Source organism: Camponotus floridanus, unplaced genomic scaffold (assembly GCF_003227725.1).
Source record: "Camponotus floridanus strain SB8 unplaced genomic scaffold, Cflo_v7.5 scaffold95, whole genome shotgun sequence".
NCBI classification, from domain to species: domain Eukaryota; kingdom Metazoa; phylum Arthropoda; class Insecta; order Hymenoptera; family Formicidae; genus Camponotus; species Camponotus floridanus.
In genome coordinates, this window is record NW_020229866.1 from 168818 (window position 1) to 196061 (window position 27244).

Below are 27244 nucleotides of genomic sequence, written 5' to 3' on the forward strand. Positions count from 1 at the left end.
CTGTGACGCGTTCATCAAGAATGTGACGTCTGCAAGTTGCAACTAGTCACGTGATCGATGCAAGAGTGCGTTCAAAAGTCCTATCCACCAAGTAAAATAACGTTTGATTAACCAATAGGGACAAAGAGATCCTTTAGTCAACCCACAGGTAGGATTTCCGAACACATTGCAAGTATGCATAAACAGTAACGAGATGATCGAAAGGTGGGGACTTTTCTCACGTTCTAGGAAGTGACAGATATTGTGCATCGCCGCGTGCTCATTGCATTTGATACTGTGCCTACGAACGACGTAGTAGATCACGAGTGACTTCCGTCGATAACGCGAACGTCGACGACGGAAGGTGAAAAGTTCGAAAGGCAACAGAATCCACGTAACATGGCAGCTAATATACAGCATCCGTTCGAGCCACCCAGTTCGGCAAGCTCCGAGAGGTAAATTTTCGAGGAGGCTGTTGTTCTTGAGTCCCCAAACGAAAAAGATAAATGTTTTTTAATTTGGAAATTTTCTAATGACCTTATAGTGATGATGGCGACGTGTGCCTGGACGATCGCGAGATCTTTCTCGCCGACGAGTTGTGCGAGGATGCTGAACACTACAGGCGCTCCGATGTCGTCACACCGACACCGCAGTCTCCGCGGCCACCGTCCACAGGTAAACTAATTTTTAGTATCGCTTCTTATATCGCTTCAGGATATTTTGATTTTCCTTTCCTCAACAAGGGATTATGCGTCACGTGAATTCAATATCTTACGTATGCGTAGGTGGTTTTTATTCTACTAGTCAATGGAACTTTTAAGATAAGATTATGTCAATGAACATGTTTATATACAAATTATTTGTGTGTATGTCAATGTTCAAGATTCATTTAGATGTTGATAATAGAATGATATCTACGAAAGTTAGTCATAACTCATTAATTAAGAAGTAACTGATATGATTGCGTCAGAAATTAATCTTATCAGTAAACGAAATGATTTTAATAAAATTTATTTTATAAAGTAAGAGATTGTGTTGTGTAATTAATGTGTTATATTTTTTTAAGCCTTATACAGATATATTGGTTACAAACTCAGTGGTCCTGTGAAATTATACTTGTAAGAGAAGATGCAAACAATCCAATAATCCATAAATTCCTTAATGAAATTATAATGAAGACTGATACAAAAAGTAAAATAAAAATCCTTCCTTCTTTTTAATCCTATCTCTTCTAATTATAAATCTAATTATAAATCTTAAATCCTTTTTTTAATATGTTATTTAAATATATTCCCTATAAAATAAAAATAAATTCATATACATATATATAAAAGGAAGTAAAAATATAATATATAATTGCAATAGGTTCACAAAAATCTCCACGATCACGTAGACAACGCACTACCAGCATGTCGCAATCAAGTAAGAAGACATCTGCGGAATCCATCCTCAGGAGCAAAACTCGTACCATTTATACAGCTGGTAGACCTCCTTGGTACAATTCAGCTGGTCAACAAGTGGAACCTTTTGTAATTGGTTAGTATATTTAATTATTCATATTTATTGTTAATTTATTAAAAATTATTAATTTCTAATTGTCTCTGAATGTGTATATTTTTACTAAATTGTAAATTTTTATTAAAATAAATATAAATTATTAAAAAATATTTGTGTGTATAGGTATCTGTGGAGGCAGCGCTTCTGGGAAGACAACGGTTGCAACTAAAATCATAGAATCTCTAAATGTACCATGGGTGACTCTTCTTAGTATGGACTCTTTTTATAAAGTGCGTGAAATATTTAATCAATAGGTGTTTGTAAAAGTATCTTTTTGTACACATTATTTAGCATATTCATCACTAGTATGATGGAAAATAATTCGATAATGCTATAGACATTATCGAATGCAGGTGTTAAACGAAAAGCAGCACGAGTTGGCCGCGCGCAATGAGTACAACTTCGATCATCCTGATGCATTCGATTTCGAACTTCTCAAGACTACGTTGCAGCGACTGAAGGAAGGACGCATGATAGAAGTTCCTATTTATAATTTTGTAACTCATCGCAGGGAAAGTAGAACGGTGAATTGACATATTTGTTATTTTTTTTATTTTGTATACAAGCAATCAATGCAATTTGCATAGCTATTTTCTCTTTTTGTTTGACAGAAAACCATGTATGGTGCCAATGTCATTATCTTCGAAGGTATACTTACCTTCTACAATGTCGACGTATTGAAAGTAAGTTGATAAAAAAAAATAACTTAAAGATTGTATAATACAAAAGATCAAAAATAACAAAAAAATATTTTACAAGTTGTGCGATATGAAAGTTTTCGTCGATACTGATGCGGATGTCAGACTGGCCAGACGTTTACGGAGGGATATTTCACAAAGAGGCAGAGATCTGGAGGGTGTATTGAAACAGTATAGTAAACATGTGCAGCCGGCTTTTTATTATTACATAGCGCCTCTTATGGTTCATGCCGATATCATTGTGCCACGTGGAGGAGATAATGAAGTGGCAATAGAACTTATTGTGCAACACATTCACACTCAACTTCAATTGGTATATTGCTTTTATTTAACTTTTAACTTTGTTTTAAAGAGAATTGTTCATAAGATCGCTTTTATTTAACTTTTAACTTTGTTTTAAAGAGAATTGTTCATAAGATCGCTTTTATTTAACTTTTAACTTTGTTTTAAAGAGAATTGTTCATAAGATCGTTTTATTTATGCTATCAATTTATTTTTATGTCACTTAGAGAGGTTTCAAATTGAGGGAAAAGTTGGCACACTCGTATATTGGTCAGCCATTGCCTTCGTCATTGTATTTGCTTCCGGATACACCACAGATAAAAGGTCTTCATACATTTATACGCAATAAGGAGACATATAGAGACGAATTTATTTTTTACTCCAAGCGATTGATTCGCCTAGTCATCGAATATGCATTGTCTTTGTTACCTTTTGAGGTGAATATGCATGAGAGATTTTATTACTACCTATAAGTGCGCTTTGATAAATTAGATTACTCATGACTTCACATTGTACACTGAGAAAAAAATTGTGAACTTGATTAAATATTTTCAAGTTATAAATAGTTGTGTTATAATAAGTTGTAAATAGATATCATGTTTAATTTAATATGTCATATTTAATTTAAATACTAAATATTTCAATTTAAAAAAATAATAATTAGTTGAAAATATTTAGTCAAGTTTACAATTTTTATTCTCAGTGTATTAATAAATGTTCAATTTGTTATTCAAATTTATATATGTGCAAATTTAAAGAGAGGTTTAAACATCTCCGGATATTGTTTTTATTTAAGGATGTAACCGTCGAAACGCCACAAGGAGTGTTGTATGGTGGCAAACGGGGTGCAACAAACAAGATATGCGGTGTGTCGATATTGCGAGCCGGCGAAACTATGGAACAAGCTGTGCGGGACGTGTGCAAGGATATACGCATAGGAAAAATTCTTATTCAAACTAATCAACAGACTGGCGAGCCTGAAGTAAGTATTCATGTGTAAATGTTTCTTTATACATATAATCAGAGAACTTAATTCATTTAATTTGTCGCGTATAGTTGTATTATCTCCGATTACCAAAGGACATCAAAGACTATAGAGTAATATTGATGGATGCTACTGTAGCAACGGGTGCTGCTGCTATCATGGCGATTAGGGTGCTATTAGATCATGATGTTGCCGAGGAAAATGTATTGTTGGCATCATTGCTGATGGCGGAATCTGGTGTGCATTCTATTGCATATGCCTTTCCGCGAGTAAAGATCGTTACTTCCGCATTAGATCCCGAAATAAATGAGAAATTCTATGTATTGCCTGGCATTGGAAATTTTGGCGATAGATACTTTGGCACCGAACCATCTGATGATTAAGGTAGCTTATAGAGCTACCTTAACTGTTTAAAGTACTTATATATTCACTACGTTGTGTAAATTGTGATACAAATATCAAAATAATCTATCATATCTTTAATAAAAAGTGTGTTACATAAACATTTAGATATATTCCATACTTGTTGCAGAATTTATCGCTTTCCATTTTCCAAAATCCGTTATATTATTATTTTTTCAAAAGGTTTTATTTTGATATTTACTTGTATTCAAAGAGGCGTTGTACCAACTCCTCCAGTTTCAGCGATATCGGCGGTAGTGCCACGTAATTGTCTATATCCTCGTGCACTAGCTCGATGAGAACGTCTCCATGAATCTAAGTTGCTATTAGTAGGATTCGGGCTTAGAAGATATGTTATCAAACGATCCAATGCAGCCAAGTCTTCGCTCGTATTACCAGAATTCGTTAAACCTTTGTGTAGATCTTTCCCTATTATTTCCTCAACACTGTCGCTTCCCTTCACGTTATCTCTATTAGCGGTTCCACGATTATGAAGACCAAATCGTGATCCAATCTGCAATATTTTTTTAAATCATTATTGATAATTTAAATATAAAAAGCAGGTATTTGCGGTATTTAAAAATTCAAATGATATTAGAATGAAAGAATGTTCTAATACTTCTTCCGGTCCGTGTTGTCCATAACTAAGCCTTTGTACTTTTCGGAAAGTTTCGTCATTCATCGCTTCTCTGACCGCTTCGTTTAATGTGCGTTCCAATGCTCGTTGTTTAGTTTTGCTCAATCCATCGTAGAAACTAATTTGATTAAACAAAACTGTATAACGCCTTCCTTTGATATATTTATATTCAGAATTATTTTTCCTTTACCTTGAATCCAGAGAACTGTTATCTCTAGAAATATTTTTATCGCGAACCAAACGGATGTCACGCTCCCAAAACCGACGCAATTCCGGTGTAGATGTGTATGGTGCAGCTACTTCTTTAATCTGCGATTATGAAAGAATGATTACGGTAAAAATAAAAATAACATCGCACATACGATAAGAAAGTGCATAAGGTACACGTAATTAAAAAAAATCGATAAACTGTCATGCGATAAGCTGTCGCGCGCTATATCACAATATAATGTAGTTTGTATGTACAGCTTTAATGGTAAAATTTTTTAATACGTTGTGCCTCATATGTATATATTTTATCGTGACGTAACGAAAGTGAGAAACTATAGCAGCAATTTATTATTATTCTCGACTATTATCAGTCATTATATCGTGCTAACTAGTTACCTTTAAGACTATTATCGCCGTAATAAAGATGCATATTACATTGATAAATGTCAGACACGCGCTGATAATGCCGTTGCAAAAGAATTCTACGGGCAAGTAATCGCTGTAGATGTACGTGTACGAACTATTAAAATCCGTGTAAGATTCGCCTTTCATATGGGGAATTTTTACAGGACGATATATGAGCCATATGCATCCCAGAGCCCAAAATAAACCCTGCAAAAAATAAATACGTCTCTTCGATCAATATGATTACGTTCTTGTTGACGACAATTCTAGTAAAAAAAAGAATAATAATGGATATCTTTACAATTGTAATTATTGTATTATAAATTTTAAAATTCAAAAAATTTAATTCTTTTACGGTAGATGCTCTGATGATTTTCTTACGCAGTTAACAACTGGTGGCAATAATGAAGCCGATATGGCGACACCAATTAATGGCCCATTACTACCTTGCAGCAGGGCAACTGCGACACCTGTGCCAGATGGAAGAGCCCAAAGAACGCCCATCCAAAGCGACCTGTAGTTGCCTCTATAGAAATAAATTTTATTTGGATAAAATTTATGATTACGATCAGATTATAATTGAAAGCTGCAAATAGTTATTATAATACATAATCAATAGCAATGTATCTAATCGTTTTTAGCGATACGCACCTACCCTTCATTTCATCAGTTGGCCAATCATTGTAGCCCCAAGGCATCTCGGTTGTACCGAGGATAAGACCGAATATGAAGCCAAAGAGTATTGATAGGAAAATACCGAGCATCAAACTCTTTAGGCCAACCATCTGCAGATTTCTATCGGCTATGATAGTACCAAAAGTTAGCGACATTACAGGTCCCTTTGATCAACGAGACGAAAAAAATGATCAGAAAATGTAAAAATAATAATAAGTAATGTTGCATTAAATTATTTTACCATGAGAGGAGAAACTAGCATAGCTGCAGTGACGTTAGGTGCATTATTCTCAACTAGACCGAGTGCAGCAAGACAGCTGTAAGATTGTAATTTTTTCGAATTAAAAGTTTTGCACGATTATCATACAATTTATTTACTAAAATAATAAAATATATTCTATACTTTCATAATTATTTGATAATTGTATAACAGCATTGCGTAATAATAAAACGTTAATAAAAAAATAATCGTTAGTAGTAAATGGTAAAAATGTTTTCGATAATATTAGATACGGATAAATTTTCCGGAAACATTGTCTTGATTTTTGATTATTTTCTAGAAATAACGTATATAAAAAACAATAATAATAATTTTTATTTTTTCTTACTCCGCAGTTAATACCAATAGTACATAATCGAAGGTAAGATCACCGCCGCTGCGAACACCATCGACCACCTGTTTCACTGTCAATTTCGATCTAATAGACTCTACAAAAGCGTCCCAAGCATTCTTACGATCTTCCGATTCCTTTCGTCTAAACGGCATATAAAATGTATATATATATATATATATATATATATATATATATATATACATATATATATATGTCGGATAATATATTTTAAATAATGTAATTTTCTCTTTTTTATATTAATTTCATTAATAGAGTCAATTAAAGAAACCTGACATCATCCGTGACAGCCGGCAATCCTGCAATACTCATACCACTATACGTACATTGCGTCGGGATTACGCTGAAAAAAATCAATCAACATCGTCATGATTCTAAAACATTAACATTACACGTGTAGTTTCTTCAGCTTAGCAAACAATCACCTTACTATTGAGTTCATTTTAACACCGATACCCATCTCGGTGAGGCAATGTATGCAATTTTCGCAGGGTTCACCAGCGGGAACCGGAAATATCACCTTCCACCAAAAAGTTTCATTTGGATTCACAAATATTTTTAGAAATAATCAAATGAAAAGAAATATTTTCAATTTTTTATATACCTCATAATACATATCCTCTTTATCCTTGCACCATACAACGTGTTCTACTTTCAGCTTTTTGAGCAACTCTCCCAGCACCTGCGATGGAATACAACACAGCGAAACAAATAATTACGAATATTAATTTGTCGAATGAAGAACGCGATATATTTAATTTTTATTCTTTAAAAATGAATAGTTAGAAAAGAGATTGGCATTTTTTTCATAATTCTAATAATTGATAATTTTAATAATAATGTTTTTTATACTTTACCGTTTCCATAGACACGAAAACTGGTGTTTTCGATCGCGCGGGATATCCGTGAATACGCTTCCTGGAGCCAATGCCAAGATCATCATCGTCATCATCATCGGCATCATCAACGTGGCCGCAATCGTCGTCGATTGGAAGCAATTGCGCGCGTGTTTTCGCTTCTTTCAGACGCAGATCCACCTTTGGCGATGCTACAATTTTATTTTTGTTCTTTTCGATTTTCTTGGATCGTTTCAGTGGTACACCGAATACAAGTTCGTGCTCATAGTTCAGAGTAGGAATGCAGACCAAAAATACGACACCCCCGGGCATATTTCGTAAAATCAGTAAAACTTTATCGTACAAAAATCACTCACGCGTCAGTATCATGCGACCGTCAAGACTTTTCTATTTCGTATCATCTGAAACGATCTTCAGAAGATCGAAGATACAAATTTCATTAGCTAATGATAATTACTTTATTGCCTAGCTCGTAATTATTCAGTGAGTAACGACGACTTCGATGCTGTCTTTAGGTAGTCGTGGAACTGCATTTGAGAGTTTCATTGCATCTAAAGTTCGATGATTAGAAATATTCTTACATAAAAATAATCTTTAATTAAAAAACATTACAATTTTTTTATATTTCATAATTTTTATTTCTTTTTAGGGAGAAGAATATTAGAGGAAGAAACAAGTTAAAGAAGATGAGAAATATAAAGGAGAGAATCTAGAGATTTAGAAAAAATTGTCTACTCAAGTGCCATCGTTGACGAGGGCAATCTATTTTAAGGAGACAGGTAAGCGATATTGCGAAATAAAAATGTCGATATATAACGGTCTTTTAAGAAATAAACATTTATTTTCCTTTTAACAAATCAACAGCGTTGAGACTAGCACCTAAAAACTAGTCTGACGTTTTTTACCCGGTCTAAGTAACTAAAGGCCGCAAGGAATATTCCATGCGAGGGGAACTCCCAATATATTCATGCAAAATCATTCCTATCTATCGTCGGAAAAAATTTTTCATTTTTGTTTTGTTTTATTTTCCTTTGAAAAAGCAAACTTATATTACCCTGTCATCCTTGTGCGAAAGTGATTCAATATCAGAGATTATGTATACTCAATTAAGTGCTTTGCAATATCGTCTAGGCAAAAGTATAAGCGTATAAAAATGTCTCCAAGAATCATGGAGTAATAGTCAAAGATTAAAAGGGACTCGGTTTTATTAAAAGTCCAAGCTAATTATGACGGTAATAAAATTGCTGTTTATCATTATAAGTGATACAAAAAACAAATAAGAAATATCGCGATTTCATTTTCCACATGTGAAATTTTTCAGAATCGATGACAAGGTTCCATTATTCGCGAGACAATCTCGTTTAATATATATAACTCTATTATGTAATATTTTTGACAATATTTTGATAAAGTCAATTATCTCAATTATCTCAAAGATTTCTGTCGACGTTCCCCTCGACTTTTGAAATGTAGAGCAGAGCTGGACGCGTTTCCGCTTCCTGTTCTACGCTGAGCGATGACTATATAATCGTATTATTAATTATTAATTAGTAGAACTAGTATCATTACTAGCGAGATAGAGTAACAAGTTTAACAATAATAACTAGAATACCAAATACTCTATTTCTGTCGCATTTTGTGCCTCTTTTTTCTTTCTCTTTCTAAAGCGAGGAAATAATACTAAATGTTAACAAAAATAGTAAGGATGAGGATGCTATTGAGAAAATGACGATGAGAATGCCGGCAATTTTCTAGCATATTTTTTCTAAGAAAATTTGTATGTACATGCTGTTGTTTTTTCGCTAAATATTGACCGAGTGGTGCCGCGGTGCCGATGTTAACAATGTGTCGTAACAGTGTATTACGCACCACATGCACCATATTATACGCGAGTATCCATTTTTTACAGGAAAAATTTTTTAAGGCCATACTCGAAAGGAGAACGGCGCACACGCTATGCATCTCACTCGCGCTGGTTCTATATAATGGTAATTGATTCAATATCGCGCAATTGTTCGCTTAAAAAAAGAAATTTCCTAAATACGACTGAAGATGCGCCGCTATAGAATATTACTTATACCGCGGCGTACTGCGTGTCATGCGTGCGTACATGCGTCAAAAACCGTAATAACGGGACGCGACACACTTAATGCTAGAAGCTGCGATCAGACTAACAACTTGGTCCATAAACGAACAGTATAGTTCACTTTTATTTTAATCAAATGATTGCAACAAATGCAATTCTCGTCCGATTTTGCGCATATAATTTCAAGTTGATAATCTAACCACGAAGCACATAGCAGCGATGATCGGACAATGCAATCGCAGAGTGAGTTCATCGTCGAATCAACCTCCGAGAGAAGGAACTCGTGGTAAGTCTTGAGACAAGTCATTTGCGGTGGGGCGCGATGACTTTTCCACAAGATATTTATCGATAACACTGACAAATATGAATTTTGTTCAAGTACTTCCACAGTCCTTAAGGCCACGATTCCAAGATAGTCCTTACGGATTTAGCAATAAGCCTTTGCTCTCGACAAGCGCCTTCGATTTCGCGAATAATAATTTTTTGCAGGAAAAATAATGGTGATTGAAATTTCCCTATCTTCGTACTTATCATTCCGTTTCCTTCCAATTCGCGTAGCGATCAGAGTATCTAACGCAAGCAAAAGATCCCTTTAATAAGATTTATTGTGTTATAAAAGCGGAGAAACTTATTACTTAACTTTTAGAAAAATATCTCTTCTCTTTTCTTCTTCCTCGCGTAGACTTTTTCTAATCAGCGCGCGTTTTCGCGTTTCCTTATAAATATATTTCTTCTCGTACAAAATCCAAATCGAAAACATTTTTCATCTCCCGTTGCACATTATCCTTTCTGAAATTTATTCATCGCTTCTCGCGATTTAAACAATTACAAAGCAGGACGCGTCAACGAGATTCGGGCCGCGACTCGCAATAAGTTTCCTCCTGCAAAAGGCGGCTTGTCAAGGGCAGGTCCTCTCAAACGGGGGCACTTGGGCGTCGCAGGAGCGAGGTGAGCAACGAATGTCGTGACGGTCGTCGGAAGGGTCGACGCCGTCGACGATCGATGTCCGCATAGACAGACTGTCGCTCCTCGGCGACGACCCCCAAGCGTCAAGCCTTCTCCTCTTCCTCCTCGTCCTCCACATCCTCCGACGATTCCGACGTGGAGGAGGTGATCAGAGCGGTCGACAAGCTCGGCATCTGAGCGGACGAACAGGCGAAGGAGTTAAGACGCATTCTCTGAGCGCTCCAACAATCTGGCAAAGAGTGAGAACCGTCGTCTGTTGCTGTCTTGTCCAGCGACAGCGTCCGCTCGGCGGAGCCGAGCTCCATCATCGACACTCTTCGTCTTGCGGGCACCCTCGGGTTGCCTGAAGAGGGAGATGAAAAGTTTGTTCGAGAAAGTTGCAACTTCCCCAAGTAGCATCTTGGTCTAGTGCTTATGTCGTAAAAGGAATATGTTTTGAAAAAATTTTAATATAATTAGTTTTAAGAAAAATGTTAACATTTTTATTATTTTTAAATTTCAACTTAGAAATTACGAATTTAATATTAGCATAATACAGTGTAATGTTTCATTTTTGCTATGATAGATTTTTTTTACAAAATAGTCTATTTTGCATGTTATTTTGACATAGAATAATAAGATTGATACATCACAAGAACTGAGTATCTCAAGCTAGATTAAATAGAAACTAAATTTAATTATTAAAACTAATTATTAGAAGACATCAATACCCGCCACGGCTATTGCAAATATATCGTAGCGGATATCAATGTTCATATAAGAAACTAAATCTAAAAAATATAGAAACGGTTTCATATACAGAAAAAGTAAGTAAAGAGATTAAAGAGATTTACTATTGTTTTCTATTATATAACAATATTAATATCTATTGCAAATTAAAATTTACAACCAAGAATCGGACTTCTATAAATCAATTAGACATTTATGCATGCGATACATTTTAGAGATAATATTTTTATAGCAAAACAGCAGTTAGTATGTTGTGGGCGGCTTTCGTGTCGATGTTCATTTTGCAATTGCACATAAAAATAACTCCGGACGTATAACGCAATGTGAGTGACGCCCGTCAGGACGCATTAAAAAATAGCATACGTCCAGAGGTTCTCAATATTTTGCGTCTTCGCGTATTATTTCTCATACTTTCGAGCGTTTCTTTTTATTTATTTCTTATGTTATACTTTGATTATAATTTATAATCGTTATTGAGAATCTTCCGAATTACTACTATTATAGAATTTATTTGAAAATTTCTCCGAAATACATAACTTTTGGAACATTCAGACATTATGCGCCGACAGTTTATCTCGGTCAAGAGCATTTCTTCTACACGTTTCAACTAATATAGAATAGAGAATAGAGTATACTTATGTATATGTTTAATTCGGCTCGAGATACGCATGAGAAAGAAAGGGGAACAAAAAATAAAAAATAAAATACAACACACGTACCCTCCTTCTGCTTTGCGTCACGTACCCTTGGTTTTAACGGGGGAATCCATTTTAGCGGGGGTGTACTCGTCCGTCTCGTCCGCCTCGTCGACGGTCTCCTGGCAATCGATACTGTCGGGCGTGCACACGCTCTCACGTCGAAATAGGCCAATCACGGATTGGACTTTCGGCTGTTCGATCCCACCTAAAAAAACGAAAAGACATCGCTGACAGTAAATAGACAGTAAGCTCTCTTGAACGTTAAATATTTTTTACAAGATTTTTATTTTTTATTTTAGAAAAAAATTTTTCAAGAAATTTTTTCTTTTTTTTTTTTTTTTAGAAAAGAACGTGTGATTAGGACGTTATATTAAAGAGGAGAGGGTTAGAATAATCATTTACATTTTTATAAGAGCCATAAAAAATATACCAATTAATATTTAGTAATTAATCGATCTGTCCTCATTTTTTACCTAAGAAAGTGGCAGAAGGCGAGCTATAGGCGAGGTATTCTTTATTGGAGCACCAAGCTGGAAATTCGTTCTGCTTGATTGGATGACCTGACTCATAATCGTCCTCACGTTTCCACGGTAACATGGTTTCCGTGGCCGTGGGGGTGGTTACCCTGTAACCTTCTGCGCCTAAATCAAATATCACAGATAATTTCAAAAGAACAATTTTGAAAAAAGCACCGAAGTGAAATTTGAAATCGTTATAATTTCGGCAAGAATGCAATCTTCATTGTAGATAGAAAAAGATCGGAATCCATCGAAATTATACCGATTTCAATCTAAGATTTCAATTAAGACAAATAGGCACTCGAAAAATAATAGCTAGCAATATAAAAAAATATGCAAAAAAAAGAGAACGGTTCGTAGAGCAACACAAAGTCAACGCTTGGCCTTTTTTTTTTCTCTTTGCGAGAACATACCGTCGCGTCCTATTTTCAAATCTCCTTCGTCCGTATTTATTGTATCCATCGACGTCGTAGCAGTGGTAGCGTGTTGATTGTCCGCGTTTACATTGGGCGAATCTTCCGTTTAGAGATTTTAAAATTTATTAGTTATATGGCTATTTTTTTTTCTTGAAAGAGCAATTAAGTAGACATATGTGCCGCGAGAGATATAATTTTGGCTATCAGAAAGAAAATCGAGATCGTTTATTTTCGATCATTTATTTTTGATCGTTTATCGCTGCATTTGCGTCGACATACTCTTTAAAACTTTTCGATTTAATTCAATAATTCATAAAAAAGTTTTCTTACCGGACGTTCGTGCGGTGAACGTGATTGCCGAATCCCAATCCTCTTTGCTGGAAGGCTTTGAGGTCTCTCCGTCTTCTAACTCGTACAGCACGCCATTGATGTAATCTATTGCGAGATAATTTATGACAAAATAACGAAACTTTCTCTTTCTTCACTAGAAGCACTATTAATTATCCGCAACATTTTACACGTACCTTGTGTAAATAATTTTGTCGAGCCATTTTGTTGAAATTCTGGGAAACTGACATGATTTTGTTTGCCATCCTATACAATCGAAATCGATAAATGAAAAAGAAAAAATATCGAAAACATATAAGAAACGATCGAAAAACACTGATCAAATCTTACTTTAAGCAATTTTTTGCTGCGTTTATGGCGATGCTTGTGTTCTCCCATCATCCGTCGAATATTCATGTGCATTTTGTAATTGACTTGTGTTGACAAATCGCGATCATTTACTGCATGTCGACTGTAGCTCAAACGCCGATGCTAAATGATTATATAAAATTTTTGTGCCTTATATATACATATAAATTTCAAATTTGTAAAAAAAATTGTCGCAACTTGGAATTCTTTTAAATCAATATATGAAGATACCAAATCTATATGTATACATATAAGTTCTAGCGAATAAGTTTTTAAAGTTACAATTAAGTAACAAAATGTCGCGATATTTCATTAAAAATTAAATTATTTTAAAATTTCGTTAAAGAATATCAAAAATTGCCAAAAAAATAAAATTGCTATTTTATATTTAATATATTTTTTATGAAATAGATCTCTCATATACATCATGAAAAGATTACAAAAAATTTAATCATAATCTATTTACCCTTTTGTATGGTTTACAAAGCTCTTCGGCGAGTAAATGATGAATTCTCGCGTCCGTTAAGTCTTTTTTGGAAGGATTGTACTCGAGTTCCTGAAGATCGATATTCCATCCAGTCTCGAGTTGGCTACAGCTGGGACTAAAAAGAACAAGAATGCGATTAGATTGCGCTTTTATTTTAATACGACAATTGTCAGCAGAGGAAAGCCACAAGAATTCCGTACCTTCCGTTAAATTGTCCGGTATTACTGTAATTGCGAAATATCGCTGACATGCTCTCGGTGCCGCTAATATTGCCAATAGTAGAGGCATTTCTTCTTATGTAATCCAATGCATCCTTCATCGCCAGTTTCGAATAAGTTTCTAAAATTTTCGGTTCAGCGCCACAATGATTTCTCACGAGATAAGGTCGGATGAATCTAGTGTCGAATCGTTTGAATCTATGGCAAATCAGATCAGGTGCTGTTTTGAACGGGAAAATATAGGAAATATCTTGGCGATTATTTATTGATAATTAGTAAATAATAATCACAATAATTACAATTTTATTATAATTGTTATGACCATGCAATTATCACACTTTAGAAAATACAAATTTTTATTATTTTTTATTTTAATGAAAAAAACTTATATTAAAAAAGTTTTACGTCCATGTATGAAAGATACAAATTCATTCGTTTTCTTATTCCTATTTATGAAATCGGCAATTTTATGCAGATCATTGTTTGATTGATCTCAAGCAATTAATTGAGTAAACAAAATTATAAGCTAGCTGCTAAGTGTCTTACTTATCTCGCACGTGGTAGTTGCCGTGTTTTCCCAGAATATCCTCGATACCTGCCATCGTATGATCCATTATCTGAGAATTAGAAAAGCGATTATTTATTTTTCAGTTCGCGCGACACGAACAAGACGTGCGAGATGTCACAAATTTACAATACGAGGATTTGCTACGCGAGCAAACGCAAACGTAAGCAGAATGTTATATCAAAGTCCTGGTGAAAATTGCCGTTATGTACACATTCTATAATGCGGCTTGACAATGACAAACGTTATCCTATTTCATAATTCGACCTTATTCTTCGTATCGATTGCATCGGCTGGTTCTGTCGTTTCGTTGAAGAAAAATACGCCGAGATTCGAGGGCCAACAGACTTATTGTGGTGGTAACACACACACATAAATCTCCGAATAGAATTTTATCGAATTTTTTTTACATTTCCATATCGATTTCGTACATCTCCTCAATTTTCCTCTATTTTCGAGTCACAAACGATAGCAAACGCCTTCGAAACGCTTAAATTGTAAAACGTACCCTCTCATGGATTCTCTCGTTCATTGTCGGCTTCCTCTTCTCAGCTCTCTTGACATTGAGAATCCTGACGAGGGGTTTGATGGTGATTCCCTAAAAATAAGAGCGTGAACGTTATAAGCATGGTTGTCATCGCGACCGTTGCTGACACGAACCGGATTATCGGTTGGCGCCAAGCGGAGAAAAATGGCTGATAGAATGCTCCACGCAAAAGTGTATGCTCAAGTGTGTGCGGCATAGAGATATTAGGTTTCCGATCGATCGCGCAACAAAGACACACTTGCATAGAACGAGTTTTTTTCTGTTTTTTTTTGCGGCTTTTTTTTATCAGACTCTTGCCGCTCATTAATCGTCGATTAAACGGACGATCGATTTAGCGGCGGAGCCGCGATCCCTTTTCTTTTTCTCTTCGCGTTCTCCACTCCAAAAATAAAATAATCTCTCATCGGAGAGAAACGGTCTTCGGTATGCACGCGTCCTACCTTTGGTCGCGTCTCAAAATACGCACGAGTCATCTGTTCCGAGGAAGATAGTCCGTTGACTGGGTCCATCCGGTTTATTCGAGTAAAGTCTATATTTTGCACTTCATGGAGAAAGACGTATATCGTTATGCAACGACAGTTTGCATCGACTTTCGTAATAGTCTATCGATTTGTCGGTCACGCATCAAATGCAATCTTATGCGACCATAATCTCACCTGAATAAACACGGTGAAATAGATGACGGCGATAGTGGTGGTGACGAACATGGGCTGTAGGGATACGTGTTTGGGATCTATGAGAAGCACTAAAGCGAATGCCACGGCGCCGCGTAAGCCGCCATAGGACATCACAAACTTCTCCACTTTGTCCAATTTGTGCAACCGAAACTGGTTTGCCAGCGCCGTGAGCACTATCACGCCTGAAACACATGAGGTCAAGCATGATTATATAGCATGATATATGTATTACAATTGTAATACATGTCCCAAAAATGTGTAATATTATTCGATACAACTCAGGATAACTAAAAAATTTTTTTAAAAGGATATATATATTTTTTTATTGATTTTTTTTATTATATTTTTAAATTTATATATTTCTGATTTTATAAAGTAGTCCACGTTTAACTCGATGCGTAAGATGCCAACCTATTATATCTAATGAAACGTTTAACAGAATAAACACGTGGCGTTTCGGGTTCGCCCCTATTACAAACTTTCCACACGATCAAGCGACGAATTGTCCGGTTAATAGAAGAAGCCATAAGTGAAGCGCGTCGCACGCGCTAATACGCGTGACGTAAGATGTGTGTCCAGTGCTCGTGTAACCAGGAGTCAATTGTCTTAAGTCCCATTATGATTTCATCGTTTAATCACATCGTCGTTTCGCTCGCTGGCAAAGCGATGCCCTTAACGCCCGTCCAGCTCCCGGTCAAGGCCCACGCGATCGTGTAAGAATTCTTCGATACGAATACTATTTTTATCACGCTACTTTTTCCTTATTTCTTATCTTGTAAGTTTGTTTCAACTCTTTTCCATGCTTATAGTTTTGCACGTTGAAATTATTATTATTAGAAAAAAAAAATTAATAAAATGAAAGCACATACACACATATACACACTGTATACAGAAAGTGAGAGCTTTTATTATTCATTAATTTAAAAAATAATTTACTCTTTCCAAGTTTAAATTTAAATAATCTTTTTATCTTCGTATGTCCTTTTTGTGATTAAAAGTAACTATTTTTTTATCAAGTAATTGGTTCTCCATTTAAAAATATTTGAAAGTTTTATCTATATATTTTATTTATGCACGCATGATTATATCATAAAAGAAAATTTGTAGTTAGAATAAAAAAAAAACAAAAAAGCAAATATGTAAATTTTTATACAAGAAAACATGTAATTCAAAAACAATTAATTACTTCTACAATTAAAAATTTAAAGTAATTTTTTTGGATATTCCATAATAGCTATTTATAAGAATAAGAATTTAGAGAGTACAAGTTGTAAAGAGGAATTTTCTAAAATTAAAAAATCTAATTTTTACTTGCCCACAACTCGATAAATGGAGCAGAAGAGTATCGTCATGACGATGAACCATGTGTTCCAGTTGTGAGTATTGTTCACTGTGGCGACACCAAGGAACATGAAAATGATTGTCTCTGAGCTACTCGACAGCATCTTCATTGTATACTTGACTGTCGTATGGGACTTGTGTGATATATTGGCCTCGACATAATTTTTCATAGTAATGCCGCAGAAGGTTATTCTGGAATAAAAGAATCGCGAGATGTAAGATGAATAGCATGACAGTCATTGTTACTTCGATAATTTTTAAAGACTACAAACGGCAATCTCATCTGAAACGCGAGCTATTATGACAAATGAAGCATACTATTTAAGACGTTCTATTTAATGCTGTTTCATTTAATATCTTCTTTACGGCAAGTCTGTAGTGCATTTATTTCAATTCTTTTTGATTCGTGTACTAGTACATTATCGAGATTCATTGTGAATTGTCATGATTAATAATATTTTTCGAATCACGATAAAGACATATGATTGATTGATATGATTGATAAAGACATATGATTTTCATTTAATTTTGCAACATTGAAATTATTTCTCGAGGCTGGAGATACTAATCAAATCGAAGCCGATTATTTACTTACGCCAATATACCGGATAAGTGGAAGATCTCCGCGCTGAGGTAAGCCAAGTACGCCATCACGAATATGAAGATCGGCTCAATCACGCGCACTTGATAAGTAAATCTGGTCACGAAGCCCGTAGCGAAACCCCAAACTATACCTATGAATACCCCGCCGATCGCCACCACCAAGAACGAGGCTAAACCCGCTAGCACATCCGTGTAAATAATCCTGGAAGGGCCCATCTCGCTGTACGTCTCGAACATGTGATAGAGCACCTGCGTATCCGTATTAAATGGCATTTTACTTAAAGTTGTCGCAATAACCTTTGACACTTTCCTTTGCTCGTTTCACATACACAGCACGAATCTAATGGATCGTTAGCGGATCGTTAGCGACCGTTAACAACCTTTTTCACATTCTTACTCTTTCTCACTCTCCGACCTGGCTCCAATTATCGCAAAAAAAATAAAACTGGTTTCAAACGACCAATTAATGACCCCGGATTACGAAAACAAATTATAAATGAATGACAATAAGAGTGATATATTGATTTTATTTATTTACGGAATGTTCAATCTCGCTATGTAACAAATAAAATTCGAGCAAGTGAATGAAATTCCCGTAGTCGATATAATTTGCGCAGTTATTTTTTGTTAAACGATACGAAAATGTATTTTTTGAAAATTAATTGCCCGAGAACGATATTAATAACCGTCGAGGCGCCTGTGTATTTAATAAAGTCGTCACAATGACCGTGTTTACAAGAGGCGTTCGCATTATATCGTTTTGTTTTATTTAAGCGAAACATCACAGATCGTAAATCGTATGTTTCACGAGCAAATACGATATTAATTTTTAAGCAAGGCGAAGGTATTTGGTACTTAACTCACGCTTATGGACAATGTGATCGATATTATATTGATCGCTCGCTGACGAGTCGCTTGTCGTTTCACGAAATCAAGTAAACTTTACTATTCTATCTTCATCTACGTATCAGATATTTTAATGCGAGGGGTGACAGAAAAATATTAATCTACGTCAGTTTCAGGGTCAATCCTAAACGCGGATGTGAAAAGCAAGAAATTGGGTCATACATAAAATGATATCAAGTATATTGATCATATCTTTCCTCTCTTGTCACGTATTATTGATTATTTGTATTCGCCATAGTTCGCGCAATTATTAAAATATTTAAAAATTAATCTTTTTGCTATAGTAGATAGAAATACATGCTTCACCTCTTTTACTCTTCTGCGCGTATTCAATTTAATTGTTTTACTTTACGTTTATAAAATTTTTTGATATTTTCGCGTTAGAAATATTTTTATCAATTATATATGATTATTCTATGTTTCAAAAGAAGAAGGATATAGATATTTTCTTCCATTTTCCTTCTGATTTATTACATGTAACACAAAGATCTTCGCGAACAACACGCGCGACCAAAGTTGATCGGTTTTAATCTTCATCTTTCGGACTTTTAACAGTTCACGACAAGAAAAAAAAACAAAGATTCCTGTAGATTCATTGTGCTACCTACGTAGCAAATTCCTTGGCATACACAGGATCATGCAATATAAATATATAATATAATACTCACGACAGTGACAGCATCGTTCAATAAACTTTCTCCGAATACGACGATGTAAAGTATCTCATTTACATGGATCTCCTCGAAGACTGCCAACACTGCTACGGGATCGACGGCGCTGATCAACGCCGAGAATAGAAACATGTCGAGAATAGGCGTTTCACAGCCAAACATGCCACTTTTGCCCAATAACCATAGTGACGCACCTAAGGTAGATATAGCGGTTTGTTTAATAAGAACACGCATCTGATATTTGATATTCTTATCAAACCAAAACTAATTATCCTGTCGTCGAATTATCGTTCTTAATTCAAATTCAGTATATCCGAATAAATTGTCAATTTAGCGAGATTATTATTATCCTATCGATCCGTAAAGTCGTTGAACGCTACCACGATATGAGAGAAAAAGAGAAAGAGAGAGAGAGATTAAAGTTGCCAAAGATAGAAATTTGCATTATCGAATACACCGCCTCGCCCACGCGTTATCGTACTTATCAAGGCTCTCTTTTTTCCTCTCAGCTAAGATATTAAGTCCTCTTACGATGATTATGGTGTAGTTTTTAATCTGCTTTGATCATGTACATTAATTGAGACCGCAATTTCGTATTATCGATCGCCGTTATTGTTGTGCTTACCCCGAGTTATTTCTACTTCTAGAAGTTGTGCACGACACGTTTCTAGAAAGGTAAGAAATTTTTATTTCCGTCGCACTTTTTCATTTATTAATTCGGTTAAAATCACTAGGATCTATCGCGATAATTAACAATACACGTTGTTCAAAATAACTAAGTCTTAATATGACACTTTCGCGATTTTTTTTATCCTTTTATCTTGTTTTATGTACTTTCAAAAATCATGGAAATTTCATCTTCTGATCGAGAAATTTATGTTTATATTTGAATATTCATTTCTATATTAATTAAGATTATAAGCAGTTATAATTTCGATATTTGGCAGAATTTTGGCAGAATTTTGGTATTAGTTTTTTATGAAAACCTAATAAAAAAACAATTAAATCGCAATTAATTCCAACTATTATGCCACGTTTCTCTGCTGTGTTTATTAAGTAAAATCTAATTATTCGAAATATGAATTGAGAAATAATTCAAAACTTAATATTAATTAAAGCCATAAGAGCTGAAAACGAAAATGTTTTTCTCGCGGAAAAAGTTTATAATATTTATTTACGCAAAAAAGTGGTGCAAAAAAGAGTGACTTTTGCATTCATAATTTAAATTTCGTAAATAATCGTATAAATAGTTTTCATTTATTTTTTTATTATTAATCTTGATTAGTCTTGGCGTCTCTTATAATAAAAAATAACTGTCTGAAAGGTATGACGCTGACAATCTCTTTATACGAAGTCTTCAATCCTAATCGATTATAATACCCGTCTTTTACGCCCGTCACATCTGCTGCTCTTAACGAGATTTTATCGAATGCTAAATTTTGATTCATATTTTATCAAACATCGCATCAAAATTTTCTCCTTTTTTATCGCATCAATAATTTCGCTCGACATTATTATAGAATCACCATCGAAACAATCGCGCTATCATTATGATAATAGTTATCACCAGGATATGATAGTCGCGATATAGACGCGAATAACGCATATGTTCCCGCGCGTCATCGCGACGTTTCATTCGACGTATGCGCTATTTTCGTTCGCGTTTTCTTAATCTGCGTTTCCTCCGCGTTCGCAGGTCAAACATCTGCACGAATAAATCGCGAGAGAAACGAAAAATGAAAATTCCATCGATTTATTTCTCGCGTATGCATAAATTAACTTTTATGAATTTTGATATATTTAATTTTATGATCATTTCTATTATTACCTAAAGTCACAAAAGCATTGGTAATTTTGTATATGGATTGTAAGTTAAATTTAGATCTGATTCTTTTCTTTATAGATCTATTTCTTGCATAAATTTTGAAGTATATATATTTGAATTTCTATAATTATTAAATCTATTTTCAGTTAATTGTTAATAATGTTCTCATACATGAGCTGTCATAATTCTCTAATAGTACCAACGTTTATATTTCATGGCATTTTATGCCCGAGATCACATACTCAGTTTTGTCCCCTGAGGTCCTAGATAGGTGGTTATCTATGTTTCTGAATCAACGTACGTGGGCGAGGCGAAATCGCATCCGAGTTAAAAGGAATGGCTTGCGTCGAGGGAAAAGAAAAAATTTTAGTCGAAAATTTGCATGGATTGCACGCGCCGACCGTGTGGTCATCGCTTTACCGACCTATCGACATCGTATTAAATATAGTCCCAAGGACGGCGAACAGCAGTATCGTTCCGAGATGGTCGAAGAACAGCCGATTGGGCATGAAGTAGCCGGCGTCTAGGATGATGGGCGGCAGCATGTACAAGAAGAACGTGTCAGGGGTCAGCGGCGACACGTGGACGCTGCTCGCCTGGAACAGCAGGAGGCCGACGATTACGCCGACGGTGATCAGCAAGCAGGACTCCGGGAAGATCTTGCTGAACTTCGGCGCCATGTGGAAGCCTGAACGTCGAACGTCGTGTCGCGTTAAATGTCACATTTTTGTTATTCAAGAGAAAACGGCGATCGAAAATCAGAGTCTCAGGGTTCAGGAATTTCGATGCTGCAGAAACGTAAGAATGACCTCCAGCCGTGTTTACAGCATCGGAAATTTAACTCACCAAGGGACCTCGATCTCGATCTCCGTTAAAAATGATTGCGACAGATATGCGCTACCGTAGCAAAGATTCCAGGTGCAACATGTCGCGTGAGTGCTTTGTAATTTTTTATACTCGGCACGATACTTCGTAGTGGCCCGTTCACGTGCAACCGCATCATGCTATATCGCACAACAATACTCGCCATTTGAAAACGGACATTTTATATACATTGCTTAATGAAAAAAATACATATATATATATATACATATATATTTATATATATACATATGTATATATATATATATATTTTTTTGTGTGGAATGTTCGTTTCGATCGTGTGTCATCCAAATATAATAAATGAGCCATGAATGAAACAGCAGTATAAGCTACGCTGATTCATTGCGGAAAACAAGAAAAACACTCAGTTCATTTTCACTTTATATGGTAGGAAATATTTCTGTAACAGGAACAAAATCTGAAAATTTCATCCTTAAAATAGAATAAATATATAGGGTCGTGTTTTATTCTTAAGTTCACGCTTTTACTTGAAATTCTTTTACCGTTATTCGCTATCAAACGACAGAAATATCAGCGATATAGATTGTTTTTTTTTTTTTTCATTTCAACCATGTCTCATGCTTACGTGCTTTACGCGTGCATCGACACGAAATTGCATGGATCGTAGAGAAAAATTGTATTCATCGTGTACCATATCGCTCGAACGAGTATCCGGTAAATATGGAATAGTTATATTCGAGTTAGTTCGGCCATGGTGTGTTAGACAAGGATGAAGTCACGCGTCACAAGATATTTTATTCTCAAATTTTTCGATACGCTAAAATTACATCTTTATTCATTGCAAAATGCAAAAAATCGTAATCTCTCCATCGAGCAATTTCTCAAGAGCTTGCAGGCAAACTCGTTATATATTCCGCTGATTTATATAAAATAGATCACAGATCAAATGTGTTGAAATGCAAATTTTCAGCCATATTTTCGATACAATGAGAACTCTTTGTTCGCATGTCGCGCAAATATTCATGTATATTAAATTATTAAAAATGAATTTCATTGCAGCAAAAAAAATGTAATGAGCCTTGCATAACGTAACGAGTATTGCAACTAGGTTTTCAATGACATTTGCCACGTTTTTGTTACGTAAGCAAATGGAAAAATATGATGCGCGCTAATATATTCACATGGAAAAGCATCGCTGTAAAAATTGGCATTGGTCTGATATGCACAAGCGGACAATAAAAGTGTGGCAGATGTGTTTTTGATTATAATGAATGCAAAACATGTTTACAATGACAATTTTCAAATAATACATTTTCTACTGTGATATTTAAAATTACGTATATTACATTGTCTAGTTAACTGATGTTTTTAATTTTAGCGCATATTGAAAATACGAATTAAAAAAATTTAATTATATAAGAATGGCCTAAGAGTTATAATTAAAAGCGATATTTTTATTCCTTTTAGTTATTTTTATATTATACTTTATTGAAGATTGATAGAAATCATTATATTTATAAGAAACAATGGTATTTGATTTAAAAAAATTTTTGACACTCATAAAGAGTAAAGATTTCTTAATGATAAGTATATTGATAAGTGTATTGATGTTCACAAATGTTTCGAGAGAAAATACATAACGTGAAATGTTGGTTTCTTCGATCACATATCGACTTTTTATTTAAGAATTTATTTGATCGATCAGAAATGTTTACCGCAAATGTCATATCTGTATGTCTGTCGTTACCTACAATAAGCTCGCTCTCAAATATCGAAAGGCTTGTTGTTTACGTCGAAACGGCATGTCCCAAAAAGACCAACGTCTCACGCCTACACGTATCTTTTCCCGATCATATCATCTGAAGAAAATAAGAAAATAAATCTCGCCCATCTCTCACGCGAAGCTCGCCGACACTTACCGATTTTCGCGAGACTCGCGAAGAAGATCCATATCCCGATGACGAACGGCGTCTCGACGCGCGGAAATTCGACGCTGATAATGTGGTACTCGGGCTTCGGCGACTGCTCAACGCCTTGATCCAAGGAAGAGGCACCGGAGGGAGCGGCGAGCTGCTGCGAGCCCTCAGGATGTTGCGCGGCGTCGCTGCCCGACGAGAGGCTGCGCAGGGTGGGCTCGTTCACCGAGCGGGGGACCGGGCCCATGGGTCCGAAGTCCATGCCGGGATACGTGCCGTAGAGGTCGCCGGAAAATTCGGCGGTGTCGATCTGCGGCCCGTGCGGCGCGGCATCCTTCTCCGCCGGGATTCGCTCCGCGGCTCCGTACTCGTGGAAGCGAGCAAGCGCGGTGCGGCCGCATCCCGGACAGCAGAGCACGGCGACGAGGAGCACGGGAATGATCATCGCGGCGAGGCCCATGTCGCCTGCCTCGACGAGTCGACGGATCGACGACGACGACGACGGTGCTCCTGTTGTGGACGCCTGTCCGCGCCGTCGTCCGCGTTCGTCCGTCGCCGGTGAGTCACTACTGCCGCTCGCTGTACCATCAGAAGGGAACCACCGGGAGTACACGACGAGCACACGCTCGCGCGTTATACGTTACGACTCCCCCCGCGACTGGCTCCCCTAATCTCACCGCGTAGCGGAGCGGACAGGGGCGGTTTACCTTCGATGAGCTCGCTACCCTCCGAGGGCGATCACACACATACGCGCCCCGCCACCCAACGCCACGTCCCGCGCGTGTCCCCGCAGCGTGATCGTTTCCTGGGTCACGCTATACGGCACGTTGATCCGCTTCGAGTGGAGAAATTTTCTCTCTTCCTTTCCTCGGACAATTTCCCGGGTCTTTGGAAAAGACCTTCCTTCTATTCTTTTCTCTCCTTCAAAAGCTAATGCAGTCTTCGTAACACGCGAGGATATAATGTTTTAGGGAACAACGAAGCTAAATCATTTCATTGCGATCGCTCCGGCGATCGAGTACGGACTGAAGCCAAAACAAACGACAATAACAAATCGCGGCCGTAAATCATTAAAACGTCAAATCCAATAATTAAACGTGACTCACACTGCTTCGGCGCCAAGAAACACCGCGCGCTACGATGACAGCTGGCGCTCCATGTTCCTCGATGCGCGAAAAAGCATCGAAAGAACGGCGTCGACGGAGCGTCGTCGATCACTAACGTCGGGGATACTCGCACCTGGTCCGAGACTGAATGAAGACTCGGCCGCGATCGCGATTACAGGAGCCAAGAGCAGCCGTCTCTTGGCTCGGAATCTTGGACCGTCCTCACGATTGCTTCGGCATGTGCGAGCGAATGTAAACTAACATAGCTTCGATGCCTCGTGTGACGCGATTGCGACCGATCGGACGACACGTCGCGTCTCCGAAGCGACGAGGAAACGATGGTCAGGTGCTCGTCGCTCTCGAGCGACGCTGCACGTCTTACGCGCCGCTCGCGAATAACGGCGACGTTCTCAAGTCTTGACGGCGGGCTCGCCCGGCGGCGAGCGCGAGGCTGATCGACGCGCGGCCGCGACGGCCCGAAGACGACGACGTGGTGGAGGAACAGGAAGAAGCGTGACGACGATAACGCCAACGTATCGCATTATGATAAAGTACGAGCGAACGGCTCATCGAACCGAACGTATAAACGTCGCACCTTCGCCGGTGTCTCTATCGACCGGTCGACGCACAGCAGCACCGCACGGCCGCGTACTGAGGTGGCGTGGGGCGATAGCGACGGCGACGACGCCGATAACGCCGAGCGTTCCATTACGGGAAGGCGCGCTGCCGAAAACGCGCGTTGGCGCCGTCGCCCCCGTCCTCGTCGCCCTCGTCGTCGACGAGGCGGCGATAAATATACCGGGTGACGGTGGATATAGGGCTCGATTCGCCTTCTCCCCTGTCTCGCTCTCCAACTACCCTCGTCTCTTTTCCCCGAGGTAAGCTTCTCTCGGTCGATCCCACCCGATAGAAGCTTCCAACCAGCTGATCGTCGATGAAACTCGCGCAAGCGTCGCGACGCCCCGATATAGCTACCCTAGACGGCAGCGGCGCCGAGAGCGCCCGCACGTTTCGCGCCGCGACGCTCGCCAAGCTACGCCGATGTGCACTCCTCTCCGGAGAAGTTTTTCTGCCAGGAATACACCGCGACGCGTTACTACGCGGCTTGTTTGCGGTCGGGATTTACAGACCGTATCGCTGTTCTAAGGTTTTACCGGCGTCGTAGCGCAAACACCATCATGCGCGTCGCGCGCGGAACATTTTCTCGTACGAGAAGGAAACTCGTGGCTGAAGGGACGAAGACACGCTTGCTCCGGGGATGTTTTTTCCTGATGACGCGCAGACGTTTCGCTTTACGAGGCGTCACCTTGCCTGGCGTCTAACGGTCGCTAGCGAAGCCCTGACTGACGCCGACCTTAAAGTCAAGACCAGAGTCACGTCGCTGTCGTCTGGTGTCTCGGAGACACCACCGCTCTGACCCTGACCTTGCCCGGCATCGCTCGATGCCGCTCGTGGATCCGCTTCGCGGTCGGCTCGGGGATTTCGGCTCGAAAAAGCCGTTGTTTGACATGAGATGTCACGCGCGTATTATCACGGCGACACACGGACGCGGATGGTGAGAGGGAACTCTTAGGCCTGGTAATTAATATATGACGCCGATCCGCGACGAATTTAATTGAGATTGCGTTTTCTTTGCGTAAGGCGCGACGAGAATTCATAAATCGCGCGATAGGAAATACGGTTGGAGATAAGGATTTATTGCGCGGCTTATTTGCATAAGAAAAAGAATTATCAGGGCGTCCTCTCTCCCTCTCTCTCACTCTCTTTGTGTCTTTCTACGTTTGACAAATTATTCCCGGCAGGAAAGGCGTCCGCTATTTGCAAAACGATAGAGACGCACGACTTACGGCCGCATTTTTCCCTAGCTGCTTTTCTGTCGCCCTTATCTTTATACGTACTTCTCGACAACCGTCTGGCGTTTATCAAGATCTAACGGCTTAACGGTAACCCCTCGTACGAGTGCAAATCCACTTGGATGTAAAAATCGCTAGCTCGAGTACTGCATTTGAGAACGCTAACGCGCATTTGACATATCGAGAGTTTTTCTATTATTTCATCTTCTCTAGTAGATGATTAATTAAACAACTTGCTTTCTATTAAATTGACTGTTC

The 27244-nt window shown here is 37.6% G+C and overlaps 3 protein-coding genes across 6 annotated transcripts; 1 reads left to right on the forward strand and 2 right to left on the reverse strand.

Moving 5' to 3' along the window:
- Window positions 1-8145, forward strand: LOC105255727 (uridine-cytidine kinase-like 1). Of its 2 annotated transcripts, XM_025415046.1 has the most exons (11): window positions 1-148; window positions 229-434; window positions 524-654; window positions 1345-1515; window positions 1660-1766; window positions 1890-2060; window positions 2148-2219; window positions 2296-2547; window positions 2744-2953; window positions 3313-3498; window positions 3573-4005. In XM_025415046.1, exons 2-11 carry the CDS (start codon window positions 379-381, stop codon window positions 3882-3884), a joined length of 1668 nt encoding a protein of 555 aa, XP_025270831.1. In that variant the 5' UTR covers window positions 1-148; window positions 229-378; the 3' UTR covers window positions 3885-4005. The 2 variants fall into 2 exon arrangements, with proteins under 2 accessions (XP_025270831.1, XP_025270832.1); XM_025415047.1 differs by lacking the exons at window positions 1-148; window positions 3573-4005 and adding an exon at window positions 7969-8145 and having other exon boundaries at window positions 169-434.
- LOC105255728 lies at window positions 4032-7701 on the reverse strand. The gene is made up of 12 exons (XM_011265190.3): window positions 7320-7701; window positions 7067-7144; window positions 6888-6982; window positions 6734-6805; window positions 6439-6585; window positions 6072-6147; window positions 5807-5994; window positions 5537-5681; window positions 5147-5362; window positions 4731-4849; window positions 4523-4658; window positions 4032-4417 (listed from the first exon to the last, which is right to left on the reverse strand). The coding sequence occupies exons 1-12, from the start codon at window positions 7629-7631 to the stop codon at window positions 4112-4114; spliced, it is 1890 nt and encodes a 629-aa protein (XP_011263492.1). The 5' UTR covers window positions 7632-7701; the 3' UTR covers window positions 4032-4111.
- On the reverse strand, window positions 8142-26001 carry LOC105255729 (probable Na(+)/H(+) antiporter nhx-9). Of its 3 annotated transcripts, XM_011265193.3 has the most exons (18): window positions 25134-26001; window positions 24031-25052; window positions 21693-21956; window positions 19441-19637; window positions 17859-18115; window positions 17238-17455; window positions 15902-16104; window positions 15207-15296; window positions 14680-14750; window positions 14116-14331; window positions 13895-14030; window positions 13411-13551; window positions 13257-13326; window positions 13063-13167; window positions 12730-12831; window positions 12272-12439; window positions 11845-12003; window positions 8142-10714 (listed from the first exon to the last, which is right to left on the reverse strand). In XM_011265193.3, exons 2-18 carry the CDS (start codon window positions 24485-24487, stop codon window positions 10455-10457), a joined length of 3114 nt encoding a protein of 1037 aa, XP_011263495.1. In that variant the 5' UTR covers window positions 24488-25052; window positions 25134-26001; the 3' UTR covers window positions 8142-10454. The 3 variants fall into 3 exon arrangements, with proteins under 3 accessions (XP_011263495.1, XP_011263496.1, XP_011263497.1); XM_011265195.3 differs by having other exon boundaries at window positions 10537-10714; window positions 11820-12003; window positions 24031-26000; XM_011265194.3 differs by lacking the exon at window positions 12730-12831 and having other exon boundaries at window positions 24031-26001.
- Window positions 26002-27244: the final 1243 nt, after the last annotated feature.

Coding starts and splice junctions, on each gene's coding strand:
- LOC105255727 (XM_025415046.1), top strand. CDS start 379: ATGGCAGCTAATATACAGCATCCGTTCGAGCCACCCAGTTCGGCAAGC. Junction 2,061..2,147: donor ATCGCAGGGAAAGTAGAACG/GTGAATTGACAT, acceptor TTTGTTTGACAG/AAAACCATGTATGGTGCCAA. Junction 2,220..2,295: donor ACAATGTCGACGTATTGAAA/GTAAGTTGATAA, acceptor ATATTTTACAAG/TTGTGCGATATGAAAGTTTT.
- LOC105255728 (XM_011265190.3), bottom strand. CDS start 7,631: ATGCCCGGGGGTGTCGTATTTTTGGTCTGCATTCCTACTCTGAACTAT. Junction 6,806..6,887: donor AAAATGAACTCAATAGTAAG/GTGATTGTTTGC, acceptor GATTTTTTTCAG/CGTAATCCCGACGCAATGTA. Junction 4,418..4,522: donor GACAACACGGACCGGAAGAA/GTATTAGAACAT, acceptor AAAATATTGCAG/ATTGGATCACGATTTGGTCT.
- LOC105255729 (XM_011265193.3), bottom strand. CDS start 24,487: ATGGGCCTCGCCGCGATGATCATTCCCGTGCTCCTCGTCGCCGTGCTC. Junction 16,105..17,237: donor CTCCATTTATCGAGTTGTGG/GCAAGTAAAAAT, acceptor CATGTGTTTCAG/GCGTGATAGTGCTCACGGCG. Junction 10,715..11,844: donor TTCCCCCGTTAAAACCAAGG/GTACGTGACGCA, acceptor CTCCCTCTTCAG/GCAACCCGAGGGTGCCCGCA.